General features: G+C 34.2%; 1 protein-coding gene across 1 annotated transcript in view; it reads right to left on the reverse strand.

Moving 5' to 3' along the window:
• LOC129247397 (proton-coupled zinc antiporter SLC30A2) overlaps positions 1–16,084 on the reverse strand; it is a 243,889-nt gene that overhangs the window by 193,282 nt on the left and 34,523 nt on the right. Inside the window, exon 2 of the mRNA XM_054886515.1 lies at positions 13,725–13,906. Within this exon, the coding sequence (XP_054742490.1) occupies positions 13,725–13,906 (182 nt within the window). The remainder of the gene's footprint in view (positions 1–13,724; positions 13,907–16,084) is intronic.

The raw sequence follows: 16,084 nt of genomic DNA on the forward strand, positions 1-16,084 counted from the left end.
TAATTATCAGTTTTAAAAAGTATAGTTAATAGTAAGTATTTAAAAATACGGCAACCCTTTTTAAAAATATTCCTTTTTTAAATTCCCTTTAAATAACATTATTATTTTAATTTTTGTTTTTGATTCTCATAATTTGATATTTTAATTGGCTGGCATTTTTTATAAATTAACTTTTTTAAATATGTAGCAACCCTATCAAAGAGCGACAACCGTTATAGTTTCTTAAACGGCTTCCTTTTCATACCAATCTTATAATATAATTTTTAAATATTTAATGATTTTATTTTATTTTTTATATTTTTTTATTTTTATTTATTAAACAGTAGGAACTCTAGATACCGTTAGCTTGATATCTTTAAGATAGTATCTTAATTAATTTTCACTTTTAGCTCATACATATTTGGTTTTTATTTGTCTACATTTGGCAACCCTAATCAAAAATATAACTACTTTAAAGATTCCTTACATGATTTACGTTTGATGCCAATATTTTACTAGATTTTTTAACTATCATATACTCACAAGTAGCCTTAATATTATTTTTTAAAGGTGTCAACCCTACTCAAAATATTTCCTTATTAAATTATTATTAAAATGTCAATTAAGTTCTTTTTTTTCGTTTCGTAATAATTTCATTGTCTTACAATTTTAACTATTTTTTCTCAAAAAGGTGGTAACCCTGTTCAAGAATATGTCTTGATAAAAATTTCTTACATGGCTTTCATAAATAATATGGGATTCTAAGCTTTAATTACAGTTTTTATTAATTTTAATTTTGCAGATAGATGGCTACTCTCGGTAGCATTAGTTTGATATTTATATATTGTACATATGATAATTTGCAACCATAATAAAAAATATATATGTATGTATACCTTAAAAAGTTCTTAAACGTCATTCATTTGGAACCATTATCAGACCATTATTTTTAACTACAGTATTTAACTAATTTTAATTTTTCCGATAAACGGCTACTCTAGTTATCATTAGTTTAACATTTGTATATATTGTAATATTTTAATGGATTTTTCTGTTTAACTCACTTTATTCCATTTTCTTCCAATTTAATTTTTAATAGGTGGCAACTCTATTCAAAAATATATCTAGCTTAGAGTTTTCCTCCATGGCTGTCATTTGAATCCAATACAGCACTCAATTTTTTAAAATTCGTACGCATACAAGTAAAGCTAACATAATTATTTATATAGGTGGCAATCCTATTTAAAAATATTTCTTTATTAAATTATTATTCAACTATTAGTGAAGCTATTATATTGCAATAAGTTTATTGATTTTTGTGTTTTACTGATTCTATTCCATTTTAATTTCTTAATAGGTGGCAGCTTTATTCGTAAATATGTCTAACTAATAGATTTTTTCCTTGACTGTAATATGATAACAATACTCCGCTCGATTCTTTGAAAATCATATACAAGTGCATTCAAGTATAGCTAATATTATATTTTTTGAAAGGCGGCAACCCTACTTAAAAATATTTCTTTATTAAATTATTATTCAGTCCCATTAAATAAGTTTTCGTATTGTAATATTTGAATTGACTTACAGTTTTCATTAATCTACTGCTTTTAACAAGTGGCAACCCTATTAAAATATGTCTACCGTAAAGATTTCTTGCACGGCTTTCATTTGAAACCCACATTGTATTACAATTATTAGCTTTCGTAATTAAATAATTTTAATTTTGCAGATATACGGCAACTCTAGATACAATTCGTGTGGTATATTTATTAATTGATTCAAATATTTAGCTCCTCTCATTTTTTTTTTTTTTTTGATAGATACATTCAATATGATATCTATGTTAATTGAGTCACATATTTAGCTCATCTTATTCTTTTTTTTGTATTTTTTTAATGGATGGCAACCCTATTCAAAGGTGTCTGTCGTAAAGCTAGGCATTGCTTTTAGAAAACCACTATTTCTGTCCATTTCAAGCGGCATAAACTCCCACACTCCTCTACTTTACATACTAACTCCGTCTCTCTTCTCTCTCAGATTCTGACCCCACTTAACAGATATTAGGTCAACATCGATTTTTAATTTTTATTAAGGATCTCAAAAAGTATATACCAATTTCACGCCTTTAATCATGCACCCCCAGTACCTACTTCATCATCAACATGTTTCTAAACATTTCCACAACGCAACAAAACTGCACACTATCATATGGCCATTAAGGGATTTAAAAGACTTCTTTAAATTTGGCCGCCTGAACCAACCTCAAAGGTATTAAATTGTAGAAAGCGATAAAAATCATTTGTGCCATATTATTTATTGCCAAAGAGGCAACGACATGCCACAAGTGCAGACAGTAGAAATTCATTTGTATGTATAGAGATTTTCAAGCTACTAAACGGATGGGTATAAAAATTTATGTATCAAATTTTGGAGAAAGAAAAAAAAAAAATTCATGCCTACTATACCTTATCGCACGCTGCATTCCACAGCTTCTACATACACACATACATATTTATGCAGGAACATCAGTCGTCTGCCACACCCATTTCGCCACAACTACCGCATTTCGCAATTTCGCACGCAAACAACTCCACCCGAATTTCAGTTAACCATAAATTATGAGCATTCCATTGCGATTTATAACCGAAGAAGAAGCACGAAAAAAAACATACGAAAAACGAGTCTAAAGCGGAATGAAATCGTTCAATAGATATTGCAGCAACTGGCCAATGCGGACATGCAAACACGCAGATATTTATGTATGTATGTACGGCTGAGGCTGCTGATCTGCCAGTTAGAAGTTCGACCGTCAGTTGGGCTGTCTGTGTAGCTTTTGCTGCAGACGCTGGCACACACACATATGTCTACATACACATATCACATATTTTTTATGCGTAGCCCAATTGGCCAAACAGTAAAGAGCCAGTGTGAGGGTGTACGCGCACTGGAAGGGCAGCACAGAAATTGCGGATGTGCGGAGTAGTAGCATCAATTTTTAAATATGAGAAATTGCAACGCATCGTCTGATACTTCATATTTATGCTATCGCATAAATTCAGATTAGTTGCACTGGTAGGAAACACATGCTACAACAAACATAATAGCAACAACAACAACACCAATGAAGTCACTGATAGCAACATTATAACAACAACAGATACAAAATTAAATGGCCTGGCCACTGTAGCCACTGTTGTGAAGCGACCAGTCAATGACCATGAGGACATGTGCCAGCCAATCTACAGGCAAGTTCGTGTGCTTAAGCATGTGCGAGCGTACGCAAATATGTTGCTTTAAAGTGTCCTCGCACTCGCACTCACACTCCCACCCACACACTCTCACTCTTCACAGACTAAATGGATGGCCACAAATTGCTGCAAAGTGCAAAAATCACAGATTGATGGCATTCAAAATTGAAATTTATTTCACTGTCTGATATGTCGCCGTAAAGTGAAGATTATGTGTAAGAGACGGGGAGATACTCGCTTACAAGTATACACTTACACATACACATATATGCCTGCAAATGAATATGTGGCAAATAGGAAAGCTTTGCTGCTGACCATTTGGCCAGCTTACACCGTTGGGCAGCTCTTAAATCAGTACGAACACTAGTCGCCACTGCGTGGCTCAACTAATGGCCAATAATGATGATGACTCTGTGTAGATACCATATATACCACATGTATGTGTATGTGTAGGTGTAGGTGTGTGAGTGTCGAATGTAGCAACATTTGACTAAAGAGACAAACGCTTTTGGCTGTCCACTTTGTGATTGTCAAAACTGACAAAAAATTGCATTGCAAAGACTTGGACATTTTTTTGCTTAAAATTGTATAGGATGCTAATGGCTTTGGCAGGTTTAAATGATATTATCAATGTGTGACATGAACTGCTCAATAGAGGATGATGAACGTGGTCTGGAAACGAGAATGGCTACACTAAATCTCTTTTACATAATCTAAGCCACTAATTGCTCGGAGCAGGTCGAATTAGTTGTGTTGAAGCAAGTCACACTTGGATAATTCAGTTGGCAAGGATTTGCATGCAATTCTTAATCGTCTTATGCGCCTTGATAGTTAAGTATGCGGATTTCCTGAGAACGAGCTCTAAGAAGGATTTGAGTTTCTAAATCAATGGCTGGCAAAATCTGCTTCACCGGGAAGTTTTTATGATTAAAAGGTTTTAAAAAAGTGGAGTACCACAACTTGGAAGAAGTTTGCTCTTACGGTGTTTTCCTTTGGAATTTGTCCCAAAGAGTTCGAAGCATTATTTTAATATATAAATACGTATCATTTTTCGAAGTACCGGCCATCGTTTGCAACTACATTTCCCCATCTTTCAGCTAGCGCACGACTTGCGTACCATTAGAACTCTTCGTCTTTCGAGGATCGTTTTTGTTTCACCATTTCATATAAGTGAAAATAAAAATGGGGCCAGAGCTTGTGCTATAGAGCGAAGCGAATGCAAGTCAGGTGGTGCAACGCCTTGAGAGTGGTTCGGGTTGGTTACGACCTCCCATTTCAATGTTTCAAAGTACGTCTTTACGCCTTTTGCAGCATGAGACTGATGAGGGTAGTAGAGTAGGCTGGGTGAGGTAATAACTCCAGCTTCTGGGATTCAAAGTATGTTTTCACACATTTTGCAACATGAGGGCGCGGGGGGTAGTAGGGTAGACTGGGTGAATTAAGAACTCCTGCTTCAGTGATTTAAAGTACATTTCACACCTTTCAGAACAAAAGACCGAGCGTTGACAGGTTGGAGGAAAACTTTGTTGCACTTCTCTTGATACTGCAGCTGCTTTTTTTGCAGTACTTGGCACAAATACATACCACACCGAACTCGTCCCGCCAAATACAGCGTGTGACTTTGGCCGTCGTATGCAAGACATGTGTTTTTGTAGGCGTGTAATTTGCGACTATCAGGGGCGATTTAGCAACACTATCAGAAGATCCGATAGTACCAGAAAACATACATAGTTGGCATCATGATAACTTCAGAGTATGCGTGAGATAAGATTTCGTCAGCAATCAGCGATATGCAACATGCATTAAATCATACAGTCGTCTGCGAGGTCATCATCGAGCGGCAGCTAAACAGGCGATACTTAACAAGGAAAAGGACTCTTAAGTCGACGTAAGACAATTATGGTAGACAGGGGTTGTTTCCTTTGAAAATAAACAAATCTTTAAGAGAATTTAAGTATATGCAACTTTTGACAGACTGCATGTGAAGATTAACTGACGTAGAACCTAGTGCTCAACCGCCTCCTGGCGATGTGCTTAACCGTAGTACCGGGAGGGAATCGGTAAATTGGCGGTAGGAGGTTTCATTCGGGTTAAAGTGCCATACAAAAGCTTTCGCTGCTTCCTCCCTGTAAAAAACTGCTTGGGCAGCGATATGAAGCACGTTCTGGCTTTTCTCATGATTTTCATTGTTCGTCGCCAGTTAGAATGAGATGTAAATACCCTTCGGTTTTTGCCTTTGAAGCAGCTGTTCAAAAATGAAGACGCGTCTGTCAACATCTCTCGTCCTCAACTCGTACAGTAATCCACGTGCTTGCTGCAGAATAATTTCCATGACTTAAGGATAGTTCATCGCTTCCACAGTGAACCTCCCTTACAGCAGATGATGTGCACGTTCTCGTAGTACAATGTCGTGCCATGAAAGCCTAGCAAAAAATCGAGGCTTTTATCAAAATGCCTATTTTGGTCACAGTGGCTATATTGCCAAGCAGTCTACAAAATGCTCACTGGCTCAATTAAAGAATTCCTTGTATATACAAAAATCTGTATTATCTCATTGCGAAGAACTTGATGGGGTAGATCCACGCTTCCTACAATAGGCAGATGCAGAAGCCCTGGCAAGATGTCGTAATATTATTATTGCTTAGCGAAGGTATCTAAACAAATCTAAAGTTTCTAAGGGATTGTCTGGAGGCAGGGACTTTCCAATTCGCGATAAATGTAGAACTACAAGTACTGCCCCGAAGCTGCTAGTAGTATCTGGTAAAATTTCTTATTAAGGGTTTTTCAATTGGCGCGGGTCGATTTTGGCGCCCTGTGGCAGCCATTTTGTTTTGGTGACATCTTTCAAATCTTTTGTTTATTATTCAGTTGTTTATGCCAAATTATCATGGCAAGTTACACGATTGAACAGCACGTTCAAATAATAAAACTTTATAATCAAAATGAGCGCAAACGTTGCGCGCATTGCGCCCATTTTTCGGTAGACGTGGTGGCCCTTCCAATTTTTTATGGCCCATATTGAACCATATGGACCTAGACGACATGTGGTTCCAGCAGGACGGCGCTACGTGCCACACAGCAAACGCCATTTTATTCCATTTCAATATCTGCCCGCCCTTATTGAAAAACCCTTTATTAACTAAATTCAAATTATTAATCTAAGTGTTTTACGAAACACTAAAAAAGCGGTTAAAATACATAGTGAAATTTGACATGGAATATTTCTGTGAAACATTTTATCCCATTAACTGTCTCAGAAAAGGCTCGTTGTGGACCTCTTTTGATAACTCTAAAAAAGGGTAAATTAAGAAAGGTTAAATTATTTCCAAGAATTAAATGTATGGTAGACTTTAACAAGGACTATCTTTACTAAACATTTCAAATCATCAACTCCTTCACAAAATGTTTGGTGTAACCTTTTTTGTTACATCTAAACAAAACTTATTGCATTGTGGCTACTGAAACAAGCAAAAAACAAAGAAAAACAAACAGTTACAGATTGCATCTGTGGCGCCAGCAAGAGGAAGCGGGCAACCGCCGTAATAGCGCAGTCGCACCAAATTTATCGAAGTCCTCAACCATCTGTGCGATTCTTCTGCCAGAAAAAACTGGAACATAGATAACGCTCCAAGCAGCAAGAAGGCGTTGTTCCTAAGCAACGACAGGTGGGCATTCCCACTATTTAGGACTGCTGGCTTATCAACTACCCTGTCAGAAATCAAAAACAGATTAACGAAACCAACGCAAGACTGAGTCTTGTCGAGGCCTTATGCTAACGAATGAAGTAAACAAGGAAAAAAAACATTCAAATTATAAATCTAAATATTTTTCGAAAAAAGGTAAAAAATAGTTAAAACGCATAGTAAAATTAAAATTTCACGTGGAATATTTTTATAGAACATTTTAACACATTAACTGTCTCAGAAAAGGCTCGTTGTGGGCCTCTTTTGATAGCTCTAAAAAAAGGTTAATTTAAGAAAGGTTAAATTATTTTCAAAAATTATTTGTATGGTACAGTTTCTCAAGGAATACCTTTTCTAAACATTTCAACCCATCAACTCCTTCACAAAATGTTTGATGTAACCTTTTTTTTTATTACATCTAAAAAAGCTTATTTAAGAGGCCACTAGAAGTTAAAATATTTTCGAAAATTAAATGTGTGGTAGAATTTCACGAATAATATAATATTTTTTTAAACATTTTCACCCATTAATTTCCTCACAAAAAGCTGTTTTGATCCCTATTTTGACAAACTAGCAAAACTTTTTAATTAAGAGGTCACTAGAAGGTTACAATACTTTCGCAAATTATATGCATAGTAGAAATTTAAGAGGAATATTTTTATAAAATAGTTTAGCCCATTAACAAAAAGCTTGGTTTGATCCCTTTTTCGAAAAGTCAGGAAACAATTTTAGTTAATAGGTCGCTAGAGGGTTAAAATATTTTCAAAAATTACATGTATTTCACATAATTTCAGAAAGAAAATTTTTGTAGAACATTTTAACCCACTAACTTCTTCACAAAATAGCTTTTTTGTGCTCTTTTCTTGTAAAATCTAAAGAAAATTTATTTGAAGAGTCTGCTAAAGGTTAAAATATTTTTCAAAATTATATGTGTGGTAGAATTTTAAGAAGAATATTTTTATTAAATATCTTAGCCCTCTAATTTCTTCACAGAAAGATTGATTGGATCCTTTTTTGACAAATTAGGAAAATATGCTAGTTAAGCGGTCACTAGAGGGTTAAAAAAATTAAAAAAATGACATGTTTTTCGCAGAATTTCCGAACGAATATTTTTATAGAAAATTTTAGCCCATTAACTTCTTCAGAAAAAGCTTGTTTTGATCTCTTTTTGGACAAGTCAGGAAAAATATTTATTTAAGACGTCGCTAGAGCGTTAAAATAATTTCAAAAATTGCATGTGCTTAGTAGAATTTCAGAAGGAATAGTTTTGTAAGGCATTTAAAACCATTATTTGCTTCATCAAAGGTCGTTTTTAACATTTTTTGATAAGTAAACAAAAAATTGTTTAAGAGGTCACTAAGGGGTTAACTTATTCCAGAAAATGATTGGCCAAAAAATTTCACTTATAGTTTTTTCAGACAAAATTTGTATTCGAAGCGATAAAAGCCTGTAGAAAGTAAATTAATGCATAATTCTCCTAAAAATATGCAACATTTATGTAGGATTTCCTTCACTAGCGTTTACGTTGCAAATGCGCAGCTGTAGCACCATATAATAGATCAATTTTTCACGGAGCGAATAGATGATCATCTCTAAAAAAATAAAGCCGCAAAACATTTATAGTCAGATTAACACAGCGCACACAGGTCAACGCAGCAAATGAATGTAGCCGGTGATATATATTACAAACTGAGGTGAGTCTCACTAAGAGCTCCTCTTTCACTCATACACTATCTCTCACATACACTCAAACCATATCTCTCTGATACAGCATAGTTTTAGGCGCTTAATAGTATTCATAGCAGTTTCAGTATTTTGAAATTCCACTCGAAATAGCGAAATGGATAAATGAAACAACAACAGAAAGGTAGCGCTTTGCGAAATAGCCAGTTTTATTATAAGCTTTCATTTTAATTAAAAACGACTAGTGGATTTGTTACTCTCTTCCACTTTTCTATTTTCTATTTTTCTTTTTTGTTTTTAACACACACAAAAACTACCAACAAATACAACAATTCATAGTGACTACTGCAGATGCACAAGTACTCGAATGGTAAATTAGTTGAGCAACGCTATCATATTTTCCATTTAAATGAATCGCGCACATACAGACGCAGTTTATGGAAAGTGGTTAAAATGTCCAAAACAATACAACAACAATATGGTACGTATTTGTGGATGAACTAAAAAAAGAAGGCAAAGCGGGCAAAAAATACTGCACGTGCGAACCAAAATTGGTAGGATTTACGGATTGGCAGTCATGTCATTGCTTGGCTGGCAAAGGGCAGGCAGACCATCAGTTCAGCTGCTGGCTGACTACGACTACCATAAATACTTTCAACTCAACAAATTCCAAAATGAAAAGCTTCAGCGCATCCTGACCACGCTCTGCCATAACTGATAGCTGACTGCTACTTGTTGTTTGGTTTTATATCGCGAAATATGGAAAATTCGACTGGGTGATGGCGTACACGTTGAGCCAATGGAAAAACATTAAGTCAAGCGGATTAGGAAAGTAATAGCTTAGCAAAACGCGCAGCAGCAACTTCAAACAGCTGCAGCTACTGCCGGGAGTAGTAATAGTTTTTCAGTTTTTTTATTTTTATTTTTTATTACAAAAAAACCTTTGCAAAGATTTATTTGCTACTGAAAATGGAGATGAATGTATGTTTGTATGTTTTGGAAATGTGAGGCTTTGAGTGCTAGTTATTTTAAGCGACTTTAGGGAGAGAGTTTACCGATCGGTGTAATAAATTTTCAACTTTTTTCTCTATTGCATGACTGGCGCTCTATAATACTTGCTTAGAGGGGTAATGCTTAATAATACCATATTCCTCGCCTGTAAATATGCAGCAATTCATCTGTTAGAGTCTATTATTTCTGCAGAACTACAATAATATTTCTTACAGACTAAGTAATGAAAAATATAAAATAAATAAAATATCTCGTAATAATGTTGTCAAATTTTACCCTTTCTCTTCTCAAAATGTTGCACTTTGAAAGGGAAAAAGTTGAAATTTTTTTTCGCTTTACAATAAAGTGAATTTAAATGTTGTCCAGCTGATTTTAATTCTCCTGTCTATAAAACTTTCTTAAAATAGTTGTGCGAAAATTTAAATTTTTACAAAAAACAAAAAAAGAAAAAAAAATTGAAGTTAATCATGCAATAAATAATTTGTGTGTTAAATTTGTGTCGTACTTTTCTCATTGGATATATGAGCGATTCCTTATCTAGTGATCAAAGTCTTTCCGACGAGATATTAAATTTTTCTGGAAATTGGTTCATAATTCATAATTCATTCATAACTTTCAGCAAAACCAAAAATTTCAGAAAATTTGAGAAAAACGCATCCATTCAGATTTTTTTCTCATTTTTCTCAGTAATAGCTGAGGCTATGCTCGCTGTATGCATTTGAACATAATCCGAAAAGTTAATGGGATCCCGTCATAACACTTTTAGGGACTTCTGAGAATAGTCTTAGCTATTAATGAAAAAAGTAAGAAAACAAATGAGAATAAACCTTTTTTTCAAACTTTTGAAAAAAAATCAACATTTTTACAAAATAAAGTGAAAAAAATTTTGAGGCGGAAGTTTTTCACAAATTCCAAAAAACAGTTTTTTTTCGAGAATTTTTAAGAAAAAACAAAAAAAATTGTTACAAAGATCAGTAGAAAAAATTTTAGGCCGATGTTTTTCACAAATGCCAAAAAACTTTTTTATTAGAAAATTTAAAAAAAAAAGTTAAATTTTTTACAAAAAATAGTAAGAAAAAATTTGGTAGGGATCTTCTAGAAAATGGGCGAAGCTTTCCACATATGACAAAAAACAATTTTTTTCCGAAAAATTCTGAAGAAAAGAAATTTTTATAAAAAGAGGTAAGAAAAAATTTGTGGAGGATGCTTTTTCTTAAATGACAAAAAACATTTTTTTCTGAAAAATTTTGAAGAAAATAAACTTTTAAACTTTTTTTTTAAATCAGTAAGAAAAAATTTGTGGGGGTGTTTTTCATAATTAGCAAAAAAATAGGTTTTACGAGAATTAAAATAAAACTAAAATTTTTTACAAAAAACTGTAAAAAAAATTTGTGGGATATGTTTTTCACAAATGAAAAAAAAAACAGTATTTTTTTCTGAGAAACTTTGAAGAAAAAAAATATTTTTGCAAAAATCAGTAAAAAAATTAGGGAGCGATGTTTTTCACAAATGGCAAGAAAAAAGTGTTTTAGAAAATTTAAAAAAAAATTTAAATTGCTTACAAAAATCAGTAAGGAAAAATTTGAGAGAGAAGTTTTTTACAAATGACAACAAACAGGGTTTTTTCGAAAAATTTTTTGAAAAATAAAATTAAAAAAAAATTAAAAAAAATATTTAGGGGGATATTTTTCACAAGTGACAAAAAACAGTTTTTTTTTCGAAAAATTTTGAAGAGCAAACAAAATTTTTTCCAAAAAAAAAACAAGAAATAATTTGGGAGTGATGCCAAAATGCCAAAAAATAAGTTTTTTTTCGAAAATCAAAAAAAAACTTAAAGTTTTTACAAACAACAGTAAGAAAAAATTTGGGAGGAAGCTTTTTCACAAATGGGGAAGTTTTTCACTATGATAAACAACAATTTTTTTTCGAAAACTTTTGAAGAAAAGAAATTTTTATAAAAAGGGGTAAGAAAAAATGTGTGGAGGATGTTTTTCACAAATGAAAAAAAAACATTTTTTTGTCTGAAAAGTTTTGAAGAAAATAAAATGTGAAGAAAACAAAATTAAAAAAAAACAGTAAGAAAAAGTTTGTGAGGGATGTTTTCCACTATTAGCAAAAAATAGGTTTTTTCGAAAATTAAAAAAAATGTAAATTGTTTAAAAAAACACAGTAAGAAAAAATTTAAGGGAGAAGGTTTTACAAAAGACACAAAATAGTTTTTTTTTTCGAAAAATTTTTAAGAGCAAACAAAATTTTATAAAAAAAAATAAGAATAAATTTGGGAGTGATGTTTTTCACAAATATACGAAAACAATTTAAAACAAAAAAAAAAACAATACTTTTACAAAAAAAGTAGGAAAAAATTTTAGCGGAATGTTTTCCACAAATGGCGAAATAGCACTTTTATCCCAAAAACTTTGAAGAAAAACAATATTTAAAAAAAAAAGTAAGAAAAATACGGAAGGGGATGTTTTCCACAAACGACAAAAAAGGGGTTTTCCGAAAAATTTTGCAGCAAAAAAAAACAAAATTAATCAAAAAGAAAAGTAAGAAAAAAATTCAAGGGACATAATTATATTTGACGATTAACAAAATTTGAAAAAAAAGCAAACATTTTTTAGAAAACAAAGTAAGAAAACATTTTAGGAGAATGTTTCTCAAAGTTTTTACAAAAAAACGGAAAAAAAATTTTAGAGTGATATATTTCACAAGTGGCAAAAAGCAGGTTTTCCGAAAACTTTTGAAAAAAAAAATTTTCCCATAAACAGTTAAGAAAACATTTGAGGGGAAATTCACAAATGTCAGCTTTTTCCGAAAAATGTTGATGAAAGAACCAAATTTTACACAAACAAAGAAAAAAAATTTGAGAGGAATGTAATAAATGATACTATTTTTCGAAAAATTTTGAAAACCAAAAATTGTATTATATATACTTTATCATCAAAAATTATAGCAAATTTGTAATAAAAACAGTGAGAAGAGATCATTGTACTTGACTTTAAAAAACTCTTTACCGAAATTAAAATTAATAAATTTAAATCATAAAATTTTTTCAGTTTACTTCCTATTGCCTGACTTCTACTTCCTCCGTCTACAATTAAACGAAATTCCAGCCAAATTTGAGACCATGCCCAAAATACTTGGATCACTCGTATGCAACGTTATCACCGCGCATATGGCAAAATTTGCGTAATATTTCTTTATAGTGTGGTGAACTTTTTTTTCGAGGAAAAAGATTCTGCGAGCTTAGAAAATTCGTTTATTATTTCATTCGCCAAATAAGTCGCTGCTCCCCTCGAATAGGATATGAAATTGCATGTATGTATATGTAATAATAAGCATTCACTGCGTGCATCAAACAGTGTTCTATAAAATCGATGTTTTACGAGAGTCTTCCGAGCCACAAGGTTTAATAAATTTTAAGCGAAGATACCTGAAATCATTAGCGTTACGAGGTCGTCGTGGTAAAACCATCTTCTGTCGTGCTTTCGTCTCATTGCTGTACTAGTACCTACTAAGTTGTTGCAGAAAAGTTCACGAGAAAAACAAAGTAAAAACGGATTGTGGAATAGATAAGCCCTCCTTGTTTCCTACTACATTTTTATTTATCATACCGAGATAAATACAATTGGCATGACTGCATAACTGGGGTAAGCAAGCTCTGTCAAACTTGACTCCATCGTAGCCAGTCAAACAATGTTCAACGCCCTACGGTCCGTAACGAATAAATCGAAATATGTTCCGGGATATCAAAGATGTGTAGAATCTCTATCCCTGCACAGCGTCAATATGCACTGTGTTGAAGGACATAAGGGTCTTTCGCGAAATGATACGGCAGCCAAGTACCGAGATTTGGATTTGAGACAGCATTTGGAACAAGCGCACAAACCTTAAGATATTTTACAAGATCGCTCAAAGGGCCACATACATATTTCTGTTGGATGTGGATGTAGACCAACAGTCACGTGACTTAATTAAGCAAAGTTGCTGCTAATCTTATTATAATATTTATTTTACACCCAATATGGAATCGTATATATGTACATGATTTTTTTCACAAAGAATTTCATTCAGGACATCATTCAGGAAATATTCCTAATTCATATTTGCTGGTACTCACATTCGATATTACGACGTCCATGCAAGACGTACATAGTCGATGGTGTTGATAGTTCTATTCTACTTGCATTATTGTTGTTGTTGCTAGGGTTTGTATCGGTGGTTGTGTTGCGGCTACTGGTTGGCACATTACAAGATGCATCCGCTGCGCCATACCTGGATGGACCACTCGATTTGAAGTCGCTAAAATTGTAGAAAATACGAGAATAAGTAAGACATTAACAGATGATAAAATATAATTAAACATTTTTTGATATACATGAAAATCAATATTAAAAATATAATACTATACGTAGTGTGATTTTACGCAGTCCGGGTTCATAATCGGGAGGAAGTAAATATAGAAGGAGTGGTATTAGGTGAAGACGATCTAACGATTACTGATTTACAGCGTTATTACCGACTTCGTACTGCTGATGAAGTTCATCAGATTTTTAATATCAATGCCTGCTATATCAGCAAGCGTAACAAAGATATGAGAGATAAAAAACTACGATCTTTGCCTTGCAAAATCTAGAGTCTGAGCCTTGACGACACAAGCTCGTGACTTTAAAGAACGACATAAAAGGAAGTTTTGAACGGTCAAATCGTACCAAGGCAAATCACCAAACCGATAGATCATACGACCTGAAAATGAAGCTTCAACGTCTCCATCCTGTTTGAATCACATTTCTCCAGTCCCAATTCAACGACTTGAGAAAGAAGAAACTCGTTGAGCATGGCTAGAGCGTTCGCCAGCTACTATTGTCGTTTGGCCTGCGGCATTTTCGAAACAGCGTAGCATTCAGTAACTTTGAGCGCGAGTATTGACGTATCAATGGACGTACGGACATTTTTAGTGCCCCAGAAGCAATAATTTCACTATTCATATGTTTACAGAGATTCAAATAGGCTTCGTCTTTCATATTGATAATCAAATCTTCCTCGTGGTGGAGATTCAGCACGCGTTTCACGCTAAACAGTTGTTAACAGTGCATTTTCAAGTTTTTAACCAAAATTCTCTACTAATACCAACAATTTATGGCCAATTTAAGGGGACATCATCTCATCGATATACCGAGTTCCTCTACGACATCTTCGGCCACAGCTGCGATATTGTCAGCAAAACGGTTGCTCCAGAACACAAGTATGATAGCTGATAACCTTATAGGTTTGGTCTTCTGAACTAAAATTGTGAGAGTAACATCGACTGCCTCGACCAACTCGGCAGCAAAATTCTGCTTGCGCATTTCACACGTATTCACATTTTCGTTCAATCCGTTTTTGTTCAAATGGAAGCAAAGTAAATAATATGGGCATTGATTGTTTTTTTTTCGGTTAACGGTCTGCTGTTGTTCACACCTCTGCATTCGATACAACGTGCCCAAGACCGACCAGGCCTGTCAGCATCTCATCTAGCTTCATATTCTCCAAGGCGAGCGGTTGAATTACGTAGTGATTGCTCAATTGGTGTTCGAATCTGCATCGAAATTCAAAACTTTTCCACGCTGCTGAGAAACGCAACACAAATTCGAAGCAGAGTTGACATTTGTCGCCAATTCTAAAAATTATAATAGGACTATGAATAAGTTCGTGCGGTTTTTTTCGAAATTTGAAACTTTATTGACGTAAAATGGTTACAAATTTAATATTCATAGTATTGTCCATCGCTTGCTACTACTTTTTCCCATCTTTCTGGCAATTCACGGATTCCCTTTGTGAAAAATTCGGTCGGTTTTGCCGCAATCCACGAATCGATCCATTTTTTGACTTCATCGTAATTACGGAAGTGCTGGTCAGCCAGGCCATGTTGCATCGATCGGAAGAGATAATAATCGGATGGCGCAAGGTCTGGACTATACGGCGGGTGGGGTAGGACATCCCATTTGAGCGTTTCTAAGTATGTTTTGACCACTTGTGCAACATGTGGCCGAGCATTGTCATGTTGCAAAATAACTTTGTCGTGTCTATCGGCGTATTGCGGCCGTTTTTCTCGCAGTGCTCGGCTCAAACGCATCAATTGTCGTCGGTAGACATCCCCCGTAATCGTTTCATTCGGTTTCAGTAGCTCATAATACACAACACCCAGCTGGTCCCACAGCATAACCTTCAGGCCATGAATATTCTGCGCCGACGTCGATGTTGAAGCATGGCCAGGGTATCCATACGTTGCCCGACGTTTTGGATTGTCGTAATGGACCCACTTTTCATCGCCAGTCACAATTCGATGCAAAAAACCCTTTCTTTTGTGCCGTTGAAGCAGTTGTTCGCATGCCATAAAACGGCGTTCAACGTCTCTTGGCTTCAATTCATACGGCACCCAATGGCCTACCTTTCGGATCATTCCCATGGCTTTTAAACGTTTGGAAATGGTTGATTGAT

This window comes from Anastrepha obliqua, chromosome 5, assembly GCF_027943255.1.
Source record: "Anastrepha obliqua isolate idAnaObli1 chromosome 5, idAnaObli1_1.0, whole genome shotgun sequence".
NCBI classification, from domain to species: Eukaryota; Metazoa; Arthropoda; class Insecta; order Diptera; family Tephritidae; genus Anastrepha; species Anastrepha obliqua.